Source organism: Symphodus melops (genome assembly GCF_947650265.1).
Source record: "Symphodus melops genome assembly, chromosome: 7".
In the NCBI taxonomy this organism is placed as follows: Eukaryota; Metazoa; Chordata; class Actinopteri; order Labriformes; family Labridae; genus Symphodus; species Symphodus melops.
Genome location: NC_136697.1, coordinates 12,147,738 through 12,171,137, shown reverse-complemented (window position 1 = coordinate 12,171,137; position 23,400 = coordinate 12,147,738). Strand labels below are relative to the sequence as shown.

General features: G+C 41.7%; 1 protein-coding gene across 3 annotated transcripts; it reads right to left on the bottom strand.

The window, feature by feature from the left end:
- Positions 1-534: 534 nt before the first annotated feature.
- On the bottom strand, positions 535-21,731 carry tbl1xr1b (TBL1X/Y related 1b; the record flags this gene model as incomplete). 3 transcript variants are annotated; one of them, XM_079349358.1, is made up of 16 exons in its annotated part: positions 21,537-21,731; positions 20,366-20,432; positions 15,509-15,612; positions 14,319-14,464; positions 13,947-14,166; positions 12,730-12,862; positions 11,830-11,971; positions 11,403-11,466; positions 11,201-11,298; positions 9,955-10,015; positions 9,487-9,608; positions 9,200-9,274; positions 8,053-8,180; positions 7,033-7,198; positions 5,447-5,548; positions 535-3,364 (listed from the first exon to the last, which is right to left on the bottom strand). In XM_079349358.1, the coding sequence occupies exons 3-16, from the start codon at positions 15,564-15,566 to the stop codon at positions 3,338-3,340; spliced, it is 1,542 nt and encodes a 513-aa protein (XP_079205484.1). In that variant the 5' UTR covers positions 15,567-15,612; positions 20,366-20,432; positions 21,537-21,731. The 3 variants fall into 3 exon arrangements, with proteins under 3 accessions (XP_079205484.1, XP_079205483.1, XP_079205485.1); XM_079349357.1 differs by lacking the exon at positions 21,537-21,731 and adding an exon at positions 21,110-21,321; XM_079349359.1 differs by lacking the exons at positions 535-3,364; positions 5,447-5,548; positions 7,033-7,198; positions 21,537-21,731 and adding an exon at positions 21,110-21,321 and having other exon boundaries at positions 8,049-8,180.
- Between the last annotated feature and the right edge of the window lie 1,669 nt (positions 21,732-23,400).

Sequence of the window (23,400 nt, the reverse complement as noted above, 5' to 3'; positions counted from 1 at the left end):
GTTCTTTTTTATTTTTATTTGTCACATTTTCTTTGGTTTGGCACACCTAGCAGAAGTGAAAATCACTCATTGGCAGAAGTCTGAACACTGCATAAAGAGGGTCTTCCAGGAAGGCCTCTGCCTTCTGATTGGCTCTTAAAAAAAACATACAGCCAAATAATCTTTCAGCAAAGTAAGTTCCTAACAACACTGATGCTACCAAACCAACAGATCAAATTGACTAAAATGATTAACTATTATTTGACTTGCCATCATGAAAAGTCATTGCACCAGAGTACATCTGCAGCCTGGAGCCTCTCATCTCATGCTCTCTGCCTGCAGTTCTGTAAAGCAGCCCCTTTGATCAAAGTGTTGAACAGACATTACAATCCCTAGATCTCTGATGCAGCAGAAGCTAAAAAACGGTTTTGTCCTGTTTCTGTGCGACATGTCACTGTTATGCGCTTCCTGCACGAAAACATTTATTAAAATATTCCTTCCACAAACAGGTAGTCTGTGCAGTAAAGTGACACAATTAAAAAGCAAACACATCAGTATTATCAAAATAGATTTTATTCTAGACCTTGAAATCTGAGTGATATTACAACAGTCAGATCAGAGGGCTGCAGGCAGCAACCATGTGAGTGAGAGAGAAAGAGACAAAGGTGAGGGCAAAGACAACAAAAAATCAGCCAATTTGTATGTACATGTTTGCTGTTATAATACATCAATAATGAAATCCAATCAATTTTAGATATATTTTTGTTCAATTGGTGTATCTACAAATTAATCAAGTTTACAAAAGTTTGGAGAAGTACAAAACCTTCAAGGACTCTCCAACGTAGCAAAGATAGAATTAACGTTAGTACTTTCGTAGGAACAAAAAAAAGCAAACACTTGAACGCAGTGTAAAAAGCTTCTCATCAAAAAACACATTATAAAATACCATTCCACTGTCATAGACATCACTGAAATAGTGTCTTTGTGGTACAGTCTCATCACTGCTGACTGTATTAAAGCAAACTTCAAAATAGTCTTTAGCTTCAGTACAAAACCTTTTAAACAAACATTCTGAGCGAGATCTCTGAAACGTCCTGCAACGTGTGTCGAGCCTTCTGCTGGATGAGACCTGGAATGCCATGAAGTTGGCTTGGTTTTGATTTGACGTGACCTTATGTGGACCCTTATTATCCAATAAACACCGCACACTTACGGCACCAGTTCTGATTCATCTTTTAGAGCGTTAAGATGCGTCATCGATGGCTTGAATGAACACACCTCCCTGTTTCTCCATTTTAATCTAAAGTGCAGAAAAAAACGCCCTTGGAAAGGGCTGCTTGTTTTTTTTTTATATTTCTCTATGACTGTATAATGGTATTTTATAAAAACAACCATTCCGTATCGTCACGCACCTGGTGATGCACAGGGACATCACTAACTGGTTTCAAGCGTTCTCAAAAAGTAACTTTAAAACCCACTTAGTGTACGAGTGTCATTAATAAGAATCGCCTTCAGTAGCACATTATACATACATTATATATATATATATATATATATATATATAGTATGCAGGTTACATTTAGTCATTTGCTGTGAATCTGCTTCAAAGAAGAAGCAGACTTTTCTTAAAATGCCAACTCTGAACACTACAAATACAAGCTCCTCCTATCTGTGTGGCCTGTACGCATCCCGTTTCCAGAGAATACCTGGAAATGTGTGTATGTTTGAGCTGGACAACCATTTTATAGAAAGATGGGCAACATGATGGCTCACAAAAAAAAACTTACCTGCCACAGTTCGGTCATAAGCTCTTCACCCCCTTGGGTCAAACTAGAAAATTAAAATACACGTCAGATAAATCTTTATCAAACACAGTTTCTGTTGCTATGATTTGCCAACGGGAGACAGAGACACTCAGTCCATCATTGGATTGTTGGCAGCAAACCCTGACAGAGGCTGTAGTGTGTTCATAGGTGCTCAACATGAAAGTCGTGTGACAGCGATATTTGGAAGGTTTTAAAGACAACTGCAAAAGACGGCTCTAGACCTCCAGCGTTTCCATTTATTTGAGATTTGAGGCGTGTTTTAAAAGGCTCACTTAGAGAGCCTGCGTCCTTTAGAGGAAGTGATAACCCAGATGACGTCCTGATGTTTTGTGTATGGAGGGTAAACAGGACACAATTAGAATGGCTTAATTTGATTATCCTTTAGCGTTGGATGGCAACAAGCCATTAATTGAGGAAATGAGTCAAATTCTAAGTAATAATTGTTTACAAAGACGGATGTGAGTAGTAACAGGCCTGGTTTCCTGTACCTCTATCTCTCTTCCCCTACAGGTAAGGTCCCAGAAGCTGTCACTGGCACCAGAAGCCAGGCTATTCCTGCACTATGCTCCCTCACTGCTGACACTTAAGCGCAGACATTTGTTTGCCAACCTGAGACACAGATTCAGGACAAGCTCAGTGACAGAAACCTGAAGCCCAACACACAGTACGAACATGTGTTTACACCTATGAAGATTATTTTTCAGGCAGGAGGTTTTAAAATTCTTTAGCACTCTAATATACCTGATGAACTGTGAAAACCTGAAAAAAAAAAAAAAAAAAAAAAAAAACATTTCTGAGGATAAAAGTTGCCAAAACAAAGGACAGTTCTCCTTTGATTCACTTTGCTTAAAAATGGCAGGAATGAAGCAAACCTCTTCGTTCAAAACAGAGTTGCTGTAATTCCATTTCAGCCTCCAAGCCCTGTACCTGCATTCTGTGAACCCCAACAAGTGCCACAAACACAATGAATGGATCTCAGATTAAACAGCTTTGAACGCCTATCCTTAAAGACTTAGAACCACCCCCCTCCCTTCTTCTCTCCCACCCGACATGAAATATAAAACCCACAGAGATCAGTTCAATCCAAATTCAAAACAAAAAAATGTCCACAGGACACCGGATGCTGACATATGCAATATGCACACACCAACAGACACACAAATGTGTAGAATTCAGGATCAAAGAATAAAAAGAGAAAAGCAGGATGGGTCCTGGTGGTTTGGTTTGTGTGATGGGTCCCTCGAGTTTGTACAGTGTGAAAACAGAAATGTGTTTTCACTGCACTCTGAGAGTGAGACACATGTCCACACGCACACACACACACACACCTGCTGCATGGCTAACACGTGCATTTAAACTGTGTGTAGTGAATGTGTGGGAGGATGGAGGGGGACATTGGGCGCTCCATTTGGCTCTAACAGCAGGCCATGGTCTCTGATGGGACTGCAGCAGTGTGGCGGACAGGCAGGGACAGTCAGTCATTTTGGCTATGTACACATTCGTAGTCGGTCCATGGCTCCCCCAGTCGAGTGTCATTTCCTCAGGTCTAACACACAAACCTGTAAAAAGAGGAATGAGTCAGACAACCTTACGTTTCAGTTTGACTCATCAGGACACTTTCACCAAGTATTTTCAGTATGAGTTAACTACAGATTAAAACTAGATATGTAATGATTCACTCAACTCCTGATACGTTTTATGATACTGGGTTCACCATACGATCCTTCCAGGATTTATTTTACAAAATGAGACTACAGACAAATGATGACTGAAAAAGATTCCTTTCATTTTTCATGAAAACACCAATGTTTCTCGACAGCGGTCCGGTATGGATCAGTACAGTTTGGTTCAGTAACCAAATTCCCAAACAATCACCTGACTGCTGTGTTGCTTCTGCCTCTGCTCTACAGCTGCTGACACTCACTATATCGCCGACAGGGTCCCAAATTAACTTTTTGACTTACCGGCCAAGGTGCCGGTAGATAAAAAAAAGCACCGGCCAAACATATTTTATACCAGCCGAAATAACAAATAGTGTTTTTGTGTCACATACACATCTGTTACCGTATGTTCGATTGAGAAAGCATTATGTTCTGTTGATTCAATAACAGATTTAAGTCACAGATTCAATAATTTTATCAGATCAGGAAATTCAGACCCCCCTGCATTACAACATTACAGACTAAAAAACTTAAATACATCAGAGAATAAAACATTATTCTCTGAATAATGTTGGCACCCCAACCCTTCCGTTGGGGTGCCAAGAATGTGGAGCCGACCTGAAAAGGTGGAGCTAAACACTGCAGTCCGTCGATTGGTCGAAAGAATCGTGGCAAACAAAACTCCGCCATGTTTAAACCATTTAATGTAATACACAGCTGATTGCTTTCGTCTGTATTTCTCCTCGCGGCACACAGCCTTCTCTGAAACAAAGCTTGATTGAGTTCTTGTAACAAAGAGTCACGTGTCAGTGACAGAGTAGATGAGCTGCTGGATGTCTTTCAGCGTTGGTTTTGTTTGTGTAGCGTTTTTCTCCTTTGTTGAATTTATTAGTTAGCGGTTAGCTGTTAGCTGCTATCATATGACATTATTTACATTAGTGGCTATCGGCATCCGGCTTACACGCCGTCTACCAAATAGGGCACGGGTGGCTGTGGAAACACAAACGGGATCAGGCTTAATCGAACCAAACTGTACTGATCCGTACAGGACTGCTGTGTTGAAACGGGGCTGACCTCTCCTTCTATCTCTCTTGAAAGCCTGCATTCTGTATCACCTCTCTCTTTTTGTTCAGCCTGATTGCTGATTTACATAAATCTGCAGCTTGTGTGCTTGGTCTTTTTTTGAGGTGAATCCCTGCTGAGAAAATAGTTCAAAGTGCCCCGTTTAATTATTGTCCGTATCATCATATAATCCTTTTAGCATTTTTTTTTCAATTCAGTGCAAATATATATAAAAACATTTCATTTATATATTTAAACATTTTTCAAAAATATCCCCCTTCTCCTCACAATGTCCAGCGGGCCAGATGAAACCTGCTGTCTGGCCGGATCTGGCCCGAGGGCCGTATGTTTGACACCTAACCTTAAGAGAAGGGAACGGATTATTTGCACAAATATTTCTTAATGTGATGACTTCTTTGTGAAATATGACATTAATGTGTTGTTTAACACACAGTCAGATATCAACAGCTCGTAGATGCTTCAGTTTTTGAGTAGTAACTTATTTTTTTAGACAATAAAATGTTGAACACTTTCGGCTCTCCCCAGCTGTCACATCTTCATTTAATTATTGAGGCTTCGTGTCAATCTCTTTGCTTAGTTACCACAGAAACCAAAGCTGCATACATGTGCTAGTTTCAGTGTTTCTAATGTCAATTGCAAAATTGTTCACATCACGCAATTTCCTGCTTCAACCGACCTCTACTGTGACTGTGAGAAATGAAGGGACTCCAAACATTAAGTCGAGCACCTAAGCATCATCCCCAGCTCAAGCCTGTTTCTGACGGGTTGGACCTTTAATAAGCACAGCTGACCCACAGTCTTCCTGGGTCAGCAGTCTGTTGTGGGAGCGATATGTGCGTGCCGCAGTCAGTGGTGATCATGAAATGTGTGACCAAGCGTTCAGGCGACACAACTCACCGATCCGTCGGACGCGCTGGCTCCTACTTTGTCCCCTGTGGCGTTCCAGCAAACCTCGAAGATCCCACCTGTCCCCCGATAGCTGTGAACTAAAGCACCCGTCTGAAGAAACACAAACACACAAGACATTTAGGCCCTAGTTATGACATAATGGTCATACTAATGCGATACGGCAGGCATCATGTTTGTGTTTGAGAGCTTTATTTTATTTATTGGTTCTACAGTCACACAGCGACAATTCTCCTCTAAAGTAACGCTCAGACTTCTGTCAAAGGTTGCACGGAGTATAAATTCAAGCTCCTGTCAGGATTTTTCTAGTTGGTAAAAATGATATCTGTCATATTGAAGATTTGCACATTTACAATCCAAATATTAGTGCTCTCTATTGACAAAGGCCCGTCATTCATTCACCATCTCTATACGGCTCAACACCCCTCTCATTTTCCCCTTTAGCAGATTTTCTCATTAGTCATGATGTCTAACTATCCAAGGCAGACTCACCACGAGCTACCCATGTGTGAAATGAGTACACGCTCCGGTACGAGACACAAGTAACATTTCTACCTCGTTTAAGGAAAAACAAGATTTATTTGTGAAACTGAGGCAACAAACTACATTAGCCACGATCATAGAGTGTCACAGCGATGTCTCTGATTGGTGGGCCTCACTGGAACCACCAAATTCACAGATGAATGTGTCACGCAGCAGTGAATGTTATTCATATATTCACACAACACTGACTATGAGATATTATACTGAATGTGTTATGGACACAAGTGTTGGCCTTGCTGGTTGTCTCACCTCCAGGCTTTAATCTCTTGATATCAAGAGTTCATGAAATGTCAATGGAGGATTTGAATCAGAAAATGTACTTTCTAAAATAAAGCCGCTGACAGAGTGGGCGCTCCCTTTTACGCTCGATATAGTTTCTTCTGAATCACAGCGCTGTCCAAACTTGGAAAGAAGATGCATATTTTTATGCTAGCTCTTGATTATTGTTTTCGATGCACATTTTTTTGTACTCTTATATTTTTATCTATTTTAATTTTTTGCACTGTGTGATTTTCTTCTGCTATCCTGCTTTGCAGCTGTAACACTGTACGTTTCTCCGCTCATGGGATGAATAAAGGATTATCTTATCTTGAAACTTCTTTGCTGCATTTAGTGCATCTGAAATATAGAACCTAGATAAACAAATCTAGGAATAAATAACGACTCAGTGTGGAGACTTTTAAACACATCTTTCCCTCTATCTCAGTCAACCTCAAACCAGCTGAGCACTAAGTGGTGGCTCAGTATGAACCTTAAACCTCAACTTGTTCCATGCTGTAAGAGAATGTACTGCCCTCTGCTCGCACTGCATTGTTATTGTTTGGTAATGTCAGGAAATCAGATTTTCTTTTCCTGCTTCAATAAGGTAGTTATAAGTCGTAGCAATAAGTCATTATTGTTGGCAGCAGAGCTAAACCAGTATAGGACCAGTATGGGATAAGTGCACAGATGTCCAATAGCTGTGCTGTTCCAGGAACAATTCTAATGTTCATCAGTGTTAAGTGTGGTTGTAATTTGAATGAAGTATCCCGTACCTGAGTGTTCCAGATATGGACACACTTGTCAAAGGAGCCGCTGGCGAGGTGCCGGCCATCAGGGCTGAAGGCCACGCTGTAGACGGGCTCCTGATGGCGGGTAAGCGTGTGGATACACACCCCTCGCTCCACATCCCACAGACGCACCGTTGAGTCAAACGATGCACTGCAGGGCAGGGACAGAGGAGGAGTGAGGCAAGTTGCTATAATATAAACAGCCATGTACCGTAAATTCCGGACTATAAGCCGCTACTTTTTTGTCCCGTTTTGAAAACTGCGGCTTATTTATGGATTTTTCTTGTGGGACAATGAGCTTCTGCCGCAAACACATTTGACCTCGTCACATCGGATCTTAATATCAGTCATTTTGCGCTTTATGCACGCACCCTCATGATGGAAAACACACGGAGAAATACATATGATTCAGCTTTCAAGTTAAAGGCGATCGACCTGGCTGTCACAGAAGGAAATAGAGCGGCTGCATGTAAAGTTGACACTGACAGCGACAACGAAAAAGAGACTGAGGAAGTGAGTAATGAAGTCATTCTGAGGCAGTGAATGGATGGACTTTTTCTTATGAAATGTATTACGGTAATGTTTTTCATCAGCCGTGTTACAGACACTGTTCGATAAAGGATTTCCAGTAAGCTTCGTATTTGCGGATGTTACCGGTAGCCTACGTATTTAATTAAAAGTTTAAAAAAAAATTTTTGTCACGTCTTTCTGTGTAAATAGCTCTGTTACAACGTGGACACCTGCGGCTTATAAACAAGTGCCGCTTATATATGTACAAATACATTTATTTATTTTTAGCCGGTGTGGCTTATATCCAGGTGCGCTCAATAGTCCGGAATTTAGGGTATGTAACTCATCATGGACAGTATTCTGACTGCACATGAAATGACTCATGTCAAGATTCCCACACACACCATTTTTTCACAGTTTACAAACCCTCCATGTCTTGTGCCTTCAAATCAAATGAATAACGAGGAGCTGAGCTCTCCTGTTGTGTGGTCTCACCTGGCCAGCATGAGGTTGGCGCTGGGGTTGTTGGTCCCGGGGCCTGTGGGGCTCCACTTGATGGTGTAGATTTCTTTACTGTGGGCCTGGAGGTCATGGACACACAAGTCCTGTTTCATACTCCAGATCTGTACCAGAAAGGAGGAAGGAAGTTAGGTAAATAATTCACATAATTTTTCTTTTTTTAACCAGTCTCCATTCATTGAGACTGTATGTTCTATAAATGCCTGACAACAAACAATCTTTCGTAAATTGTTCTTATCTTTTTTTTTTTTACCCAACCAAAATGATAAAAAACTAAGAGTAAGATGACAAATTGAATCCTCGGGCCGTGTGTTTAAAAACAATTTAAAGAACATCTGCTGCACTAGCAGAACATAAACCTGAATCTTTGACTTCCAGCCGTCGTATCACCTCTCATCCTCGGCTGACAAATGAGAACAAGGACTTCCTGTCTTTCCTCCTAAATGAATAGTTGGAGCTCGATGAAAAAGTAGCAGCCTGTGTCCTGAGCCCTCCATCTGTCTCATGGGTACATATGAGCTGCAGGTGTTTGTCTGTCTGACAGAGTGCTTTGCTCGGCCACAAACACGCACGTGAACAGAGCCTGCCTCACACAGTCAAGGCGGTGTGGGGCCATGTTTAATCGTGCTTTACTTGTGTCACTGCTGTGTAACAATGTGACAGGAGCATTTCCACCTCTGAGTGACTCAACTCTCTTTTGGTTACTCTCTAGCTGCTCTCTGTCTCCCCTTCTCTTTTCTTCCCTTCATGTGGCCAATCTTAAATAGAAAACATTCATCGAGTTTTGTTAGACGCAATGATATCACACACAACTCCAGTGAAATGTTACTCTGCGTGTGTAAACAGTAGAAGTCATCTTTATAATAAAGGAGTATCAGAGGATTACAATGGAGATGGCAAAACACCAAACAGCGACAAAAATCCCACTCATCCTCACCCAACACAAACTCAATCATACATAATGAATGTGTTTTAAAATGGAGAATCAATGAGAGAAAATAAATGTTTCACTGACTTAGTGTATTTACTGTGAGAGGACTGATCATGCTCACAGCTGTGTGTGAAATGTCTCAAATGCTGGATTTCAAGCCAAGGAAACCCTGAGCGCGTGACGTGAACTGACCTTCAATGTCATGTCGTCTGAGCAAGAGGCCAACAGGCTGCCAGTGGGATCCCACTTGATGGCGTTCACCTCATTCTACGGAGAGAAAGATGCGCGTTAGAAACCAACACGAACGCAGCGTGGAGATTTAGGGTCAACTGATTTTTTTTGGTTTTGTTTATTTCATGTCACACAATAAGCTGACTATCACGTGAAGCTGCAAAGTCACCGCCAGAGCTTGACCAGCAGAGGGTTCCTACATCCCCTCCCCGTCAGAAAGCGGGGCCCACACAGGAGTCCTGTCTCACCGTGTGTCCCTGGAAGGTCTTGACAGGTCTGTCCTGACCCAGCTTACACACGTGGATGCACATGTCCGTGCTGCAGGAGGCGAACGTGTTGTTGCTCTGCCAGTCCACGTCCAGAGCGGGAGCTGCGTAAAGAGAGAGCGACAGGGAGGGGGAAAAAAAGGACTGTAACAACAGTGAGGTATGTAGACAGAACATGAGGAGAGGTGATAGCATGAATATGTTGGTCTTTATATAGACTTCTTACTGCCTCATGCATGTGAAAACAACTTCAACAAAACTCCAGTTCAGATTTTGTAACGCCTGAGTCTCTCAACTGTTCCACTACCAAAGTCAACAATATCAAACTAGTAATAGTCAACAGTCTGAGATATCAGTCTCAACATGATTTTGCACTGACTCACTAGAGTTCAGCAGAAGGTAACATCTGTTTGAAAAGAACAACTCTGGCAGCTGACTTGTGTCACTCACCCGAGTGGAAAGGAAACTGCTGCTTCGCCTCTCCCGTGTGGGCGTCCCAAATAATGGTTGTCTGTGTGAAAGAAGACATTTTCATGACTTTCTCTTGATGTTTTTGGAACCATCCTGTTGTCGGTGTTGCTGTCATTTCATGGGTAGTCTATTTCCGTTATATCTTCCCCGTTTCTCAGCCTTGCTGGTTGACTTGTTTAACTGCTCAACGATATTTGCTGTGTGCTCGAAAAAATAAACAACAGGAATATCTTTACTTCTAAAACATAAAGTTCCTCTCAGGTGACGTGGAAACAAGAGGAGGATGTAGAAAAGTAAGATCATAGCTCACACACATCTGAGGCGCTCAAACATGTCATGCGAACACTGAAGTTGACACTGTGTGTTATTACACTTCTCTACACTAGATGGCAATGTTGAACAGTGTCTTAAACTGTTGTCCCTGAAGATGATCTGATGACTGATGGATCAGTTGAGTTGATCTGATTTGTCTTCCAAAGGTTAGTGGATCGATACCTTGTCGAGTAATGCTGATGGATCGAAGTTATTTTTACATTTTAAAGCAACCAAAGTATACACAGCATCATGGGTTTACACTTCAGCTGTGTGAACATCCAAAAAACAACAAGTAAACACTTCAACTTAAAGTCTGATGACTTACAACAGTTAACAGAGACGTTACAAAAGATCCAAGGAGCTGTGGGACACTGCAGAGCTGGGTGAAAATCTGTGTTTACCAGTAAACATGACCACTTTCACATGAGTGACGGCCCTGTGACGTGTCATTGGTAAGCGTAGCTGTCTAATCAGCCTGACCGAGAGCCTCTGGGCCCAATACCCTTGACCGGTTCCTTTCTTCTCCATCCTACCCATGCACAACGTACCTTTATTCAAATCTGTTTTATTCAATTATTTGACCTTTGAGCCAGTCACGACACATTACGGTTTACTTAATAATGTGTGAACTGAGTGGCTTTAACGTCCAATCAAACCTGTTGAATCCGTAAAGAACAGTTTTATGTTCAGAAGCAATCTGACCCCCTTCTCTCACTGCCGTCTCTGTGAGCAACATCCCCCCGCTGTGTTACATCTCATCTGCACACTTTGTTTCCATGGGAAATCTGTCACTTTTCAGTAAAGGTCACTATGAATACGGAATGAGCTGCAGTGCCTTCAAGGTCAATCCCAGAGGCATTTATCCAACGTATTCAAGAGTAAAAGTCAGGAGTCCAAACCTTTGTCTTACCTTGTCTACACCAGCACTGAGGATGAAGTTTCCTTTCTTATTCCACTTGAGTGCAAATATAGGACCTTTATGCTGACCCAAAGTACTGGCCAGGTTGCCTGAACAAATCATACATATACATATATATATATATATAAGAACGAGCGCAGGTACATCACACCATTTTTAAAAGAGATGATACGGAAGGGGGCCACAAACTCACCGTCTTTCGTCCATATTCGAGCAAAGCCGTCATACGAGCCTGTAGCCAGCAACGTTCCCTCGCTCTGAAAGAAAGACAGATCGCTCTCGTTCATTTGAGGTCAGTTCATTTAATACAGGTGATACGGGTAGAATTTAATCTCCTAATGCCATTTTAAACAACACCGAGATATGAAGTCTAAAAGCTGAATGCTGATTTGCAGCTGCGCACTGACTTCATCAAACTAAAGTTTGCAGCAGAGCTTTTGGCACGTTGGAGAGAATCGCCCACACGTCTCAGGGTAGATGGAATGCCTTTAGTGGAAGTTGTAGTCGCATCCAGGCACACACTCGAATTTAACTTGATTACGTTACTAAGCAGTGCACTCAATGGGACAGGCTCACGATCTTACAGTCTGACTCCAACACACACACACACACACACTCACATTCCAGTCCAGTGAGGTGACGTCTTTGTTGCTGGGTACGTCCTGGCCTCCTTCCCGTATGCAGTGCCTGAGAACCAACTGAGTGGATCCGCTTGTGCTGTTCTCACTAAGGTTCCAGATCCGTGCTGTCGAGTCCCCAGACCTGCCCCGACCAACAGCCACATACACACACAGATGCAGACAAAGAAAGACACACACACACACATTAGGAACATTAACACAGCATTCAAGTCAATGTTGCTCTTGAGTTGAGTTTTAAATCATTAATCAAACCTGGAGGTGGTATCAAATTACACCTTTTTTTTTTTGCCCCCATTTTTAACCTGTTCATCTCATCTGGTGAGGAACGTTAAGAAAAATGATTCTGAATGACGATGATGATGATGATGATGATGAAGCACTAAACTCATTGACTGTCCCGTGGGCTGTGTGGTTTCTTGCCCATGTAACTCCTCAGATCTGATGGCAGCAGCTCTCATTTACATAATCAGAGATGTGTTCCCGATGAAGGCTTTGATTCAGGGACACTTCACAGTTTGATTTCTGTGACGGATGTTGATGGGCATGAAACGCATTCAGAATCACAGACAGAGGAAAGTAAGTGGATGGGCCGCCAAAGTCTTTTTTTTCCTCTCCTGCACTTGCAACCCCGCAGCTGCACAGAGCTGATTTTTCACAAGATATGTAAAAACCAGGAAGTTTCACAACACTACGATACTCTACAGTTCATACACAGACAGACTTCTCATTTATATAGTAATGTGCTGAACATGTGACTTTGTATAAAATACATTTGATCCTTACTGTCCTTGTGTGTTCCAGAAAAAAGGACACGTGTCCTAGTTACCCGTGTGACCAGTTCAAACAAGTAAAAAATTACCGTCGGGAACCTGTACTGACCCGGAGGCGAGGAGGTCGTTCACAGGGTTCCAGGCACAGATAAAGACTTCGGATTCATGGCCCCTCAGGACCATGGCTTTACTCTGGGGGATCTCCACGTCTCTGTCCACCTCCATCATCTCTGAGTGGTGATCTGTGGGGAGGGGTGAGAAACAAAACTCATCAGTGTGAAATCACTTTGCTCCTCGTGCGGGGCAGACAGAAACTAGATGTAAGGAATCATCGCTCCTCGTGGAATAGTCTTTGTAGTTTTTCATTCAATCCTCAATAATGACCCACAAAAGAGTTTAGGACAGAGACTCTTCTGTATGTATAACGGGTGTGGCGTGGTTTCAGGATTTCAACAAACTGCTGTTCAAGTCGACACGAGGCCTTCAGCTGACTTCATTTCTCAAATATTCAACGCAAATTCAATTTAGTAAGTTTTAACTGAATACAGTTTACTGATTGGGTTTTACAGTGCGGGGAAGCAGACGCCCATTCTGACCTCATCTGGTCTTTCTGAAAACCAGACCGGCCCTACAGCAGTGCACACACACACGTCATAGTCTGATGTCGTTAATTCAAACAGAATGTTGTCGCCACCATTTCTTAAGCAGACGCCTCTGCACTACAGTTACCACCGGCCTGAACAGCTGACAGCTGTGGACTCAAGAGAGCAAGCTGTGGCCGTCGTCCACAGCTTGATCAAATGTTTAAACGGTACAAAATACAAATCATCAACCCCAAAGCAAAGAAATAACTGTATAGTGGTTAAAGGTCAGTCAAGAGATGCACCACGAGCCATGAGGAAAAAACACCAGAGCAGCCTTGTGTAATCATAAGGAAGTCACAGATATTAAAATAACAAAACGCCTGATATGCAAAGCAGCTATAATGAGAGAGGCAAATCACACCCACACACACACACACTTTGGGCATATAATATCTAAATATTATATCGATATATATTTTCAGACGGGATACAGGGCAAGACAAGATTGTTTCTATGGATAGTTTATGTTGTGTTAAAATAATCAATAAACGTCTTCTGTACAGCCACCGTGCATAACAACAAACACAGCTGAATATCAAGACATAATATTTGGTCCACATCGCCCAGCCCCACATCAAGGTACGACACCATTCACATTTATTTGCCCCTAAACACCAGAAGACAGAGAAGTGTTTGTTCAGGAGCTGATTCAGAGATTGTTTACAGCCATGAGCAGGCTTACTGGCTAAGGTGTGGGATCCATTCTCCTCCCCATTGGCAGCGCCCTCCCCGTTCTTGGTGCTTCCTTGCGGCCCTGTGCTACTGCAACTTCCTGCAGCCGCCTGCTGCTGCTGGGCCAGCTTGTCCCTGTAGGCCTGCTGCCTGGTCTGGACCACATCTGGCATCACAGCATCGATCAGCGACAGTGACTCGATGGGCCGACCGTCGAATAGTGTCCCGTCCTAAAAAGACAACAAGACACTTTAAAAGCTCTTTTCTCAACCGTATAGCTGGATTAAGCATCAGCTGTAAACCATGAGGTTTGAAACTGAAGTTGAATGTGCAGCTCTTCCTGCCAGAGTCATCCCAAACTTCCCCTCATGAGGAGTCTGACCTCATTGATGCTGACTTCAGCCTCCACATACTGCAGGCCCTTCTGGATGATGGAGATGAGGGCAGCAGGGGGCACCAGGGCTCCATTGATGTTGGACTGGCTGATGTGGCTCTCTATGCCAAAGGTGAATGCTGAGTGGGAGAAGCCTGGAGGAGGGTTGGGTAATTTGGAAAGCAGAATGCAGATAAGTTCAATCGGCTGGAGCCAAGAGAAGCAGTGAATAATGTAACACTTTACATTTCTACCTAAACGAAGGAAACACACTGCTTCTCTCTCTCTCTCTCTGCCCCCAGCTGGAACTGGAAACCAATAAGCACCAGACACTTTTACACAGATGCCACTTTATAAAGATTGTTCCTCATCAGCGACACAAAAGCATTAGTCACTTTCAAAACAAAAGGACTCTTAAAATACAAAAACATATTTATTATTTTATTCACTAAGTCAGGCCCTTTTATTTATTCACTTGCGGTTTATACGAGTCCATGCACATTTCTTGTTGCTGCTGTTGTTTTTTCGAAATGCAAATCTCTGCACAGAATCTTGAACATTTTGTAAATCTGTACTTTTGTATTTATCCTTTAAATGCTTCTATATATTTTTAAAGTCGTTCTACTGTTAGTTTACACCGTGGCTCGGAGAAAAACACGTCCAGCACACAGGGTCTGAGATGAACTTTTTGACTCACCGGCCAAACATATTTTATACCAGCTGAAATAACAAATAGTGTTTTTGTGTCACATACACATCTGTTACCGTCCATTTAACTGAGGAAGCATTGTGTTCAGTTGAATCAGTCATTTTGACAGATCAGGGAAACTGAGAAATTTTAAAAATATATTTGCTGGCTATTTTTCAAATAAATGTGATGTTTGTAGCGTTCGCAATGATGCTCACACAGTCACTGCAGCAGAGAGAGGAGCAGAAAAAGTAGATGCAGGCAGCGACATAAAACGTGCTTAGAGCATAGTTCTGATGACTTTTTGGTAAAAAAAAAAAAAAAATGTCATATGGCGCACAGCCCTCTGAAATCTACTCGCCACTGGAAAATCTACCTGCATTTGGCGCTTGGTGGGTGTTAATTTGGGACCCTGCCAGCACATGTTGAAAAATTGACAATAAAGATGACTGTGACTTATTCAGGGAGGTGTAACAAGAAGAAAAAAAAGATTCTCCTCTTGCAGACTTACCTGACTCTTGTAGGTATCTGTACACCAGGAAATTGACCTCATCACTGCTTATGCTCATTTTGAGTCCTGGTGATTAAACCATTGGGTCAGCACAGGAGAGGAGCCTGTAAGAGAAACCACAGAGCAGAGTCTAGTTTAGCAGCCGATGATATTACAGACTACAGAGCTGAGCGAGGTTTGAGTAATATCTTCATCACTCAAAGTGCATGAAAAGAAAGATGGCATGCAGGCATCTGCACTGAGCCAGGTGTAAAATAGAGCCCTCACACACACTCTCACACTCACACACACACACACACACACACACACACACACACACACACACACACACACACACACACACACACACACACACACACACACAGGGGATTGTGTTACACTACAAGCTAATGATGTAGCTCATTACCAAACTGGCACACACGATGAAAACTGAGAGGAGGAAGAGGTTTAAAAAAACATCAAGTTACTTGACCTACATCTTTCAACTTCTAAGAAGAGAAGTATCTCCACTGCTGTCTGCCATTTGGTAAAGAAACGGGCTTAGTTACTCTCGACTGGTGTTTGCTGCAGAAAGCTACCTGGCTCCGACAGGGAAGCTTTTTCCATTCATAAACCTACAACTGGGAATAATTACCAGCCATGTTCATGAGACATGCGGGCAGGTCTGGAAAAGACGGGCTTTAAGCCTCAGCAATAACAGATTCAACAGTGCTTGTGCTGGGCTCCGTTTTTCTATCTGCAGAGCCCACACTGTTTAAACGGGACTGTGGAAATAAACAAGGGGTCTGGCTGGGATACAGGACTTCTACTGTTTCCATCCAGTCAGCCCACTGAAAGAGTCAACAAGCCTCCTGCCACATCCCAGCGGCTGAGATCCAAGACCAACTGAACAAGAGGCCTGGAATCTGCTAGAAGCCCTTCAGCTATCCTAACAAGGTGGTCAGAAAAGTCCTCATAGCTCGACACGCTGAACCACGGGAAACCAGCAAACGCTTTCAAAACAAACAGACTCCCATACAGACCGACTGTTTGTGGACAAAGCCATCAGAAATTATAATCTCTGCGTGAAACAAAACATTATTACAGAAAACATCGACCCTACTACACCACACGTTTGTGTGGAGGGTTTCATAATTAACCACAGCTCAACTGTCTTTAACCACAAGAACTTCATCTGTGGCAGATATAACATGTAGAGAGGTGGACAATATGACAAAAATTTTATTATGATAAGAAATGTTTATATCAGTCGATATCGATAATTCTCAATCATTATTTCTTTTCAATTTCAAAGCTGATTTTTGCTCCTGAGTGAAAGTTGAAGAAACCAGATGGTTACTGTGGTTTAATTATTCTTTACTGTCAGAACATGACAATTATCATTTAACAGAAGCAGGTCAGCATCAGAAGTTACAGAGCTAAACATTTCTATCATCATCATATACATTATGGTCCACACTAACTCTCGTTTGGAAAAGTATTTCCTTCAGTGTTTTCTGACGGGTCATAAATGGGGGAAATGGTTCGTGGTGTTAGCTGCACTTGTCTCTGCACTTTAAAGATCACTTTGCTCAGTTTATCTTTAGTGGCGTTAGCGCTAATTTGTCTGTTTACATCCTGCTTTGCGCTAATTTGTCTGTTTACATTCTCGCTCCAAACGTCTGTCCGCATATCGCTGCGAAAGGATTGGTTGTCTTTTCCTTCTCCTCCTTAATGTCGAACTCGTGTTCAAGCCGCATTAGCACCCCCGTTTCCCAGTGTTTGGATCGTGTAATTACAGGTTTAAATTAATTAAACTTTTGATTATTTTTAATAATTATATTGAGATTTTTTTTCCCCACAATAACTATAGTTTCATTGCCCAGGTCTAAAGTAGATGTCTCACTGTGACCGTACTTCAAGCTTTCGCAAACACGCTTGGTTTCGATTCCTGGGGTCTCAAATCCCTTCAGAATCAATTTAAAACAATTCTGGATTCATTGATTCCAGGGGGAGTTATGAACTAGTACATTCTTCAGGATCTACTCCAGTCATCTGTGAGGCTGGCTGAATTTAGTGTTGCTCTATTTGTCATTCTGCTGACTAAGCCAGACACGTTGAAACTAAGATGTTGATTTTGTCATGTCATAATCAAATTCATTTTCCAATCAGTTAAAAGTTTCTTAAAGGTGGATAACAGAGATTGAGAGCTTTGAAATAGCAGTCAGTCTAACTAAGAGAGGCCTAAGCTGATGAGAGGAGAGCTCTGAAGACATTCAACTCATTGACACCAGTCTCATATGACCACAGCTCCAGACTACAATAAGCGTTGCCAGCGGAGGACTCACACTCAGTCAACCTGCATTCCTTGTACAAATGGTCCAAAATTACCATTACCATTACTCACAATTATACAAAAATTGTTGTCTTCAATAAGGTCTTATGTTCTGTTGAATTACAGATGTAAGTCATGGGTTGGGTCATTTTAACAGATCAGGAAATTCAGAAATTGTTCAAAAATATTGGCTCGCATTTTTTTTTTTTTTTAAAGGTAGTCGTCCGACTGCTCCGGAGATTCTTCCAACCTATGTGATCACAGCAGGAGACTTTCTCTGTCAGACAGGAAGGGGGGCGGGGCGAAGGACGTCTTCAGGGCTCCGGCAGGTGAAACTCCGGGTAAAATCCAAGTGAAAAATTTGGTAATTTCTCAATTTTCTGATCTGATAAAATGATTGTGAGCTGATCAAATAAAACATATCGAAAAACGCAGAATTCAGAAGACAAAAAATTCGGGAAATGAAAAAAAGAATTCTGGGAAAATCAAAAATTATTGGCCCTATTTATTGAATCGTGGGTATCTGTGACTGCTCCTACGCTGCAAGTCGAAAGTGTAGCGTGCATGTAGCCCGCACTGTATCATCAGGGTTTCAAACGTGCCGTTTAACAAAGTCAGAGTGGAGAAGGTTACAGACTACAGCAGGCGGTGTGATAACGTCACTATTGACAAAAGCAGAACCTTTTGAGCAGATCATGTGTTTCTGACTACGTCCGTAAAGATGACTGACTAATTTTGTTCAGAAAACTAAAGATTCTGAACCACCAAACAGACAGAAAAAAAGAACAAGGCGACGTAGACCAACTGTGGCGCCACCTCACTTCATGGACAAAAAGTTGCAATTGAACACACCGCAAAGACTGACAGCCAACCACCTCGCACGTTCTGCCCGTGGGAGAGGAAATAACTCTCCATGCAGGCGCTTACAGTCCGATGTTATGATACGATAAGACCATTTTCACACTGCTCTCACTCAACACTCGTAATGCAGGTACATCCAATCAAGAATGATGTCTGATTAAAAGTTGAAGAGCTGGAGATAAATGAAACCTCCGAACAGCCAATCAGAGTGATTCCTCTCAACAACCGTGCCGCTTTAACGCGTCGAATCGGCTGAAAAAAAGACGTGAAGCCACAGAAACTAGGGTGTGATCGTTCATCGTTGGTGACCAACAATCTCCTCGGTGTGTCAGGTCCTGAAAGTGCGTGTGGTGTTCTGGTGTGTGTGCGTTTGTGCAGTACTGTATGTTGATGCGACTCAGCGTGCCCCCTCCTTGTTCTGTCGTACAGACAGCAGAGAAAAGTAGCTTCAGCAAACGTGCTTAAGCATAGTTTTTATAAAGGAACTGTTGGGTATAAACATTTACCCTCCATGTGGCAGATAGCATCGTGAAATCGAATCTCAACACGGAAAAATTTACCCATATTTGGTGCTCAGGAGCTGTTAATTTTGGACCTTGCTTGAACATGACAACGAAATTTGGTATGTTCTAAACTAAAAAGCCAAAAAAACAAAAGCTCAATATGTTGGTGATTGGTAGTATTCATATATATTCAAAATATTTTAGAAATTCTTGAGGGAAATTCTGGCTTACACTTGCATATTAAGAGGTGCTTCTCACAAACATGGGCCCGAAATACACAGACTCACAAACAGGAACAGTGGACATGCATTCATGGAGAGATGTCTACTGCTACAGCTGTTTGAAGTTTGGTGCCTTGCTCAAGGGCAGCTCGATAGAACTCGCCTCTCCAGCTCAAAGACCAACTTCCATTTCATATTATATTGTTACATTTTGCATCCTATGGATCGAGCCATGAGCACACATCCTCTTTGCTCCTGCTCCAGACAAAGAAGGAGGGGGGAGAGCCTCCTCTGTTTGATACTCACAGTGGAGGGGGAAAAAACTGTCTCAGAGATAAAACAGAACAGAGCAGTGTTGGTCATCCAGTGGCTGTCATTAAGGGACTGTTGTCATAGAGACAACACACAGCAGAGCTTTTATTATCAGCGCACAAGTGCTTCAACCAAGCGCTCCAGAATCACAGCCAGTGCTTTCTGTCTGAAAAGTGCAAGGTGGACATAGGGCCTTAAAGAACTCCAGTGTTGTGTCCTTTATCCCTGCTCTGATAGGATACACTCTTACCATGTGCGCTCACTCCCTCCAAATTATACATAACTTCAATTTCTCTCAGGATCAATAAAGTATCTATCTATCTATCTGAAACCTGAGCATAATGTTGAAATAATGCATGCAGAATGTTGATTACAATCATTAGCTTAAAGTTATTGCGGCCGTCAGTTGACGCCCTGTTCTGACTGTAAAAAAATAAATAAAATAAAAACAAATGTTTTGGAGACCTGTTTGAGACGAAGTTTGTCTGGACTGACTTGTTCTTGCACGGTTCTGTCTGATTACAATCCATTCTCTACTCTGTTTAACTTTTCATATACATGCATGTGTCTAGCAAGAGAAATTATGTGTGTGTGTGTGTGTGTGGGGGGGGGGGGGGGGTAAAGGTTAATTCAAAAAGTGATATACCCATGTGATCGAGATGTCCTCAGGTGTGCATCATAGCTCTGTTGTCCACAGCAAGTACTCTGGGCTCCTAATAGGGAAAAGCACTGCGTTACATTTAGATCCCAAATCAAATATGAAATAACATTAATAATAATGTTTGTCTTTCAGTGCTGGGAAAATTCAATGTCTTATTTTATGATAAGTTGAGAGAATTTCTCCTAAAACAGTGGAGAGCTGTCCTGTAAGTGTACAATGGCTTAACTGTAAAGGCGGGCTGACAATAGTCACATGTGATGGGTCACTAAGAGGCTCATAATCAGTACGTCGTTATTAAGTAACCTCACATGTACATGTTTGTTTTAGCAATGTGTTTTAATGCAGGACTAACTTTTGCAATTTGAACTTCACGCCTTAAATCCCGTTTAAACACGTTGAGCATAGTAACGTTAGCTCGACAGCTAACATGCGACTTAGCGTCAGCACCAATCCTCACAACATGCCACTCCGGCAAAGAGCTCTAAACACACCTTTAAATTAATGTACAAAGCCAACAGTTGACTACTTAGTTTGTTAATGTTTGGTAGTTGTTTTAAAGTAACTGAGTGTAGGGTGCATTACGTTAGCTTCGTAGAAACATCAACTCTTAAGGTGTACAGTGAAATCGGCTGCTTGCTATTACTGTTAACCTGCTAACTAGCTTGCTAGCTCGATGGCTAATACTAGCGTTATATGCTAATGACAGTGTTGCTATAATCTTGTACCTACTTGAAAAACAACTCTCAATTGACGGTGTCTTCTGCGGCTCGCGTGATCGAGTCAGATCATGCTATCTGATTAATCGATTATAGGAGGATGATTTTCGCACAAACGTAAACTATCGTAAGGTTATAATATTCAAACCGAAGCCAGGCGGTATGAAGCAGCAACGGCTTCACACAGTGGAGTGACCCGACATGCACAAATGAGCTTCTGCCTGTAACTACTGTTGTTTTAGAAGGTCTGTCTCTGAGGCTCAGTGTAACGATAGACACATGACTACGGTAATACATAATACATGTATCACCTATTATATCGAGAACATCACACTGCGGTGTTTAATGTACATGTAGACAAGAGAAATGAATTATGTAAAAAAAAAAGTATTGTTTTAAAATGTGTTTGAATATGACATATTGCGATATTGTAAACTAACCTATTTTACAAAAGCATCAAACAAGTCTGGGATGATTGCTATCGCGGATAGTCGTCCTCAAAGGGTTGATTCAGTAGTAGCCCCCGGTCCGTTTGACAGATTCACATAAAAATGGAATGCATTGTCGTAACCGACCAATGAAGTGTAACAGAAGAAAAAAAAAAAGATGCCGAGGCCTCTGGAAGTTTGTCCCGCAGCCAAGCACCAGTCATAACAACTGTGTCCTCTCCCATCCCCCACTACACCTCATTTTCGCCTGTTGGGTCATCACTCGACATGGATTAATGACACCCCACCCCCTCTCCTTTGCTCAGTCATTCAGACTGGGAAAGTCAACAACAAGCTTACATCATCATTGCAATCTGTGTTTTACACAGATTTTTTTTTCTCCCCCAGATGTATACATAATCAATAATCACAATAATTATCTCAATGTTCCCCAGGAATATGATTACGGAATAGTTTTAAAATGGCATACCTTGATGAGTTAAGCTGTATTAGCAATTCATATAAATAATTGGGTGCTGACCTTCAAACTTAAGTAAATGTATAGTTTGTATGAAACTTCTCCTGTTAGTCCCTGCTGAGGGGCCAGCACAGCATTTGCTTGTCCCAATGTTAGATGATGATATATCATGAAATGCAGAATATAGGGACAATTAAATTACTCCTATAAACTCTGCACATGCACCATCACAAACTAAAACAATGTGTGTGATAATTTCATTTATACTTTCAAAAATGTGCAGGATACCATCTGCAACAATGACTATGTGGCAGAGATGCAGCATTTAGATGCAATTACATGGTACCAATCTAAAAGGTTATATTTAATTACCAAGGTTGCTGAAGAACTTGTGTGCTACAAGAGTACGCAGATATTTTGTGTGTGTTTTACTATCCAATCTGTTTAATCCTCCTAATTTATGATCCCAGTGCTCTTCTGGCCTTTAGCCAACATCCTTATAGCACAAGAAACCTCCCTGTCTAATATAATGTGGTACACATCAATATAGAGGTGCGCAGGGTGAAATTATGCACCACCAACTTTTTGTTTCTTTGCTGTTTGTCTCTTTAGGTCAATTAGGGGTTATTTCCATCACTCCCACTTTTTGTGAGGCTGTTTTGGCTGCTAGTGAACAAATTTGAGGCACATTTCTCCTCTTGAATGCCAAGATTTACACAATATGATTCACTCGATAAGTGCAAATATTGTGAATTGACTCAAATCCTATACTCTTCTTTTTATACTGTCCATGCACGTATACTATATTGGAGAAAATGTCAAGTCATACATTCTGTTTATGTTTGTATTGTACAGATGCCCTCCATGAAATGAGATTAACTGTGTTTCCCTCCATAAATGTGAGACTAGAAAGAGTACAGCAGTAGCTATCTGTGTGTGGGGGCGGGGAGCTAATCTGTAGGATAATAACGCAAGGTTGCTAGGGATGCAAGGACAGCCAAAACACTGCACATATATGTTGGACCTGTTGGAATTGTGTAATTGCTTGGATACTGCTGCTTAAGTTGCAGAGAGCTTTATTATACTGCCTTATCCACAGCAGTAACTGTGATTTATTTAAAGAAGGCAGAAATGAAGATCACATTTGTGGCTACATATGAAGAGGAATTGTTTTATTACCATCATTTTTTAAAAGAGAGAATGTCAAACCATGAATGCAAATTTGATATCTGCATCGTTTTTCACTGTTTTACAAATAAGTGACAACTGTTATGTAACCTTGTGTTTTAGGTGTAGATATGCAAAACTAACAATCAGATCATTCTTAATCTGCACCTCTAGAACTCTATATTGTATTGAGGATATCAGAAATCTCCAATAAAATGAATGTTCAAATTG